The 1,261-nt window shown below is 40.7% G+C and overlaps 1 protein-coding gene across 1 annotated transcript in view; it reads left to right on the forward strand.

Annotated features, from left to right (window-relative positions):
- The window catches only part of LOC106531907 (lysyl oxidase homolog 4), a 30,114-nt gene extending 28,859 nt beyond the window's left edge, over positions 1-1,255 (forward strand). Inside the window, exons 14-15 of the mRNA XM_014027853.1 lie at positions 870-981; positions 1,057-1,255. Coding sequence (XP_013883307.1) covers positions 870-981; positions 1,057-1,127 — 183 coding nt within the window. The 3' untranslated portion in view covers positions 1,128-1,255. The remainder of the gene's footprint in view (positions 1-869; positions 982-1,056) is intronic.
- The last annotated feature ends 6 nt before the right edge of the window (positions 1,256-1,261 follow it).

The following is a 1,261-nucleotide window of genomic DNA, read 5'->3' on the forward strand; positions in this document are numbered from 1 at the left end:
CAAAAATGAAATAAAAGTAACGACTTTTTACTTTTTGTCTTTTTTAAAAAATGTAAGGAGAAGTAAAAAAGTAGACTGAAAAATAATTACTCAAGTAAAGTACAGATACCCAAAAATTCTACTTAAGTAACAACGTATTTGTACTTAGTTACTTTGGAACTCTGGTTTTCAGTCTAGATGGTAGTTCAGTCAGAGTCAGGTGTGTTGCAGCATGAAAACTAGTACAACACGTTAGTTGGTGAACCTGGAGAACCAGGATCAGACACGTCTGGTCTGAACTGAAGTAGCAACAATGTGTTCTACTGGGAAAAAAAATCACTTTTGATGGTAAACAGATAAACTTGTCCCAAAACGTAAGAAAATRGTGTTTAGTAGATTATTTCTTTGTTGTAACAATGTTGGAAAGCCRGTTAATTTCCTTTTTAAATGGTGCCACATTTGTGGGATGAGAAGTACAGTTGAGTATGGGAGTTGTGACAGTTTGCCCTCTCTGCTGTTGCTCCTGACACTTGTTTTGAGCTTCTGGTACCAAGACTTTAGGTGCTGCCGATCAGGTGCCGAAGCAAATTTCTAGTCTGTGAATCCTGTTRYTTGATAATGGCAATAAAACTGATRCMGATTCTGAATATAAAACTTTTTTGCTAAAMTCAAATATTCTACCAGACCCTAATTTCCTTACAGTTTGTGATAAGTACAGTTCAACGCCTGATTAAAATCCATCCCAACATCCAAAAGTCCTAAAATTCATCCATTTCCCCCCAACTCCCCCTCTGCCTCCTTTTCACTATCATGAATTATTTAAAAAAAAACTCTTCTTTTCAGGTTTGAGACAGAGGAGTGAGTTTAATTTCATCTCTGCTCCTGAACAGGTGGAGGTGAACCCTTCCTTAGACATGGCKGAGTCCGACTTCCAGAACAATGTGATGCGCTGTCGGTGCAAATACGACGGAGCGCGAGTTTTCCTCTTCGGCTGCCACGCAGGTAGTAAAACATGTCCAGTCACTGCGCCTGAATCTGCCTCCACTTGTGTTGATTTTTATGTACTTTTATCATCAGGCGACGGTTACAGTGCTGAAGTAGAGGACTTGTTCGACCATCAACGTCAGATTTCCAACAACTTCCTGTGAAACAGTGAGCACCCCAACTGAGGAACTGTACAAGTCTTCACCCCGCCTGAGAAGTCAGGGGAAGGAGGGTGAAACATGACATGCTAACAATAAAGAGAGAGATGATAGTGAGAGGGGGGCAGGAGGGGGAGTTG

This window comes from Austrofundulus limnaeus, unplaced genomic scaffold (assembly GCF_001266775.1).
Source record: "Austrofundulus limnaeus strain Quisiro unplaced genomic scaffold, Austrofundulus_limnaeus-1.0 Scaffold690, whole genome shotgun sequence".
Taxonomy (NCBI): Eukaryota; Metazoa; Chordata; class Actinopteri; order Cyprinodontiformes; family Rivulidae; genus Austrofundulus; species Austrofundulus limnaeus.